This window comes from Hyperolius riggenbachi, chromosome 1, assembly GCF_040937935.1.
Source record: "Hyperolius riggenbachi isolate aHypRig1 chromosome 1, aHypRig1.pri, whole genome shotgun sequence".
Classification (NCBI taxonomy): domain Eukaryota; kingdom Metazoa; phylum Chordata; class Amphibia; order Anura; family Hyperoliidae; genus Hyperolius; species Hyperolius riggenbachi.
Window position 1 is genome coordinate 142,167,416 of NC_090646.1, and position 1,802 is coordinate 142,169,217.

At 41.2% G+C, this 1,802-nt stretch overlaps 1 protein-coding gene across 1 annotated transcript; it reads right to left on the minus strand.

Annotated features, from left to right (window-relative positions):
- Positions 1–330: 330 nt before the first annotated feature.
- LOC137561577 (uncharacterized protein C8orf88-like) lies at positions 331–766 on the minus strand. Its single transcript, XM_068272888.1, has one exon. It carries the CDS (start codon positions 754–756, stop codon positions 331–333), a length of 426 nt encoding a protein of 141 aa, XP_068128989.1. The 5' UTR covers positions 757–766.
- Between the last annotated feature and the right edge of the window lie 1,036 nt (positions 767–1,802).

Consider the following 1,802-nt stretch of genomic DNA (forward strand, 5'->3'; position numbering starts at 1 on the left):
AATGTGACTCACCCTCTCTGACTGTGCAGGAGTTGGAGGACAGCCAAAGAGTGTGTAACATTCCTCACTTGGTACATTTTGTTTACTTAAATGTATCTATCTAATCTTCAGCAGTTCTCTCCATGAACTTTAAAGCTCTGTGTGTAACCCTTCCAATGCTGGTCTAGTAAAAAAAAAATGCTGGTTGCATATAATATGCTGTAAATAATGTTTTAGAGCAAAGTTGAAATGCAGTGTTATATTCCGCTTTAAAGAGGTACTGTAGTGAAAAATGCCATAATGAATAAAAATTGCTTATTTTTTTACAATATTTATTTATAGATTTATAGATTAGTTAGTAAATGTTTGCCCATTGTAAAATCTTACTTCTCCCCGATTTACATTCTGAAATGTTTGGGCTTCTCTGGACAACCCCGATACTTGGAGGAGAAAGTCTCTGGAGTAAGTAATCCGGCCTGCTTTCAGCTTTTTCTCTGGGATTGCTTCCGGTTTGGGATTCATCATCTCATTGAATGAGCACCACAGATTGTAGTGCTCCATAAAGTCTTCCTTATAGCAATCCTTACATTCAGCCCGAAAATTCACCATAAGTAGGGGAGCCTTTTTGGGTACAAAGCGACGAATGGGTCTAGCTGGATGAAGAGATTTGCCTATGAATTTTTTTACTTCCATGTCATTGCTGAGAAATTGGCTCCAACCTTCCCACAGTGGCAGCCCGCCATGGCTTGGGATGTGTCCGCCGGTCCTGCATGCCATGCCGTCGCCTCTCTCTCCACTGCAGCTGCCACAGAACATCTCCCCTCATGTCAGGTGTGGCTCCTCTTCAGCCAATAGCAGCATGCCTGAGCATGTATCACAGGTCACATCTTTAGTTTTGCAAGGTGATCTGTGCGGAATGTTCGTCCCTAAGAGTTCTACACACAGAGGGAGATATTGCTTGCTTAGCAGTTGGAAAAAAAGTGGTTATTTCCCCCCAATGCAGTGAGGTTCACAGACAGCAAACTGTCTGGACCATGGTCATGACATCACACTGTGGGAGGGGTTTCACCACAATATCAGCCACACAGACATCACCATCCCCGCCCCCGAGGATCTAATTGAAGAAAGGTAAAGATTTCTCATGGGAATAGGATAAAGTTCAATCCTTGGTTAAAGTTTCTCCTGAAAACAGATCTGAACTCAGAACTTCCTCTCTGCTCCAAAAAACTAACAGCATAATAACATTTAAAGAAAGCCATTTATTTGTTACAGCTGATACTAATCCTGCAATAAATCTACTTCCTGCTTTTATGGATGCAGATATAGGGTTAACATACTGTGTTTACAAATTAGCTGCTCTGCTGAAGCAGCCAGCTGACACAGCTGAGAGATCAGATTAAAGTTGTGATTAGTCATAGATGAGGGAGAATTCGACAGGCTAAACTCTCTAAATACATACACGGTGCATTTCTCGCTGCTTTCCTTCTGTCCTATGCAAAAGTTCTGATCCACTTTAAAGAGGAAAATTACTTGATACATATATATGTTACAAACACTGTACGAAATTCCGGCATTCTATAGAATGCCTGACCATTTTAGTCAAAGTGTGAAATGTCTGTTTTTCTTACGTACTTTGCCTAGCCATTCTATAGAATGCCTAAATTTCATACTTTGCCTGTAACATATACAGTAAATGTACAACTGACCCGCCTGTAGATGTGAGTGGTCTCTCTCCTCTCCTGTTATGTCTGCAGCTCTCTTTCTCTTCCTTACTTTAGTTTTTCAGTGCTCTCTTGTCTTTGCCTCTGCTTTGCTTTGTCAGT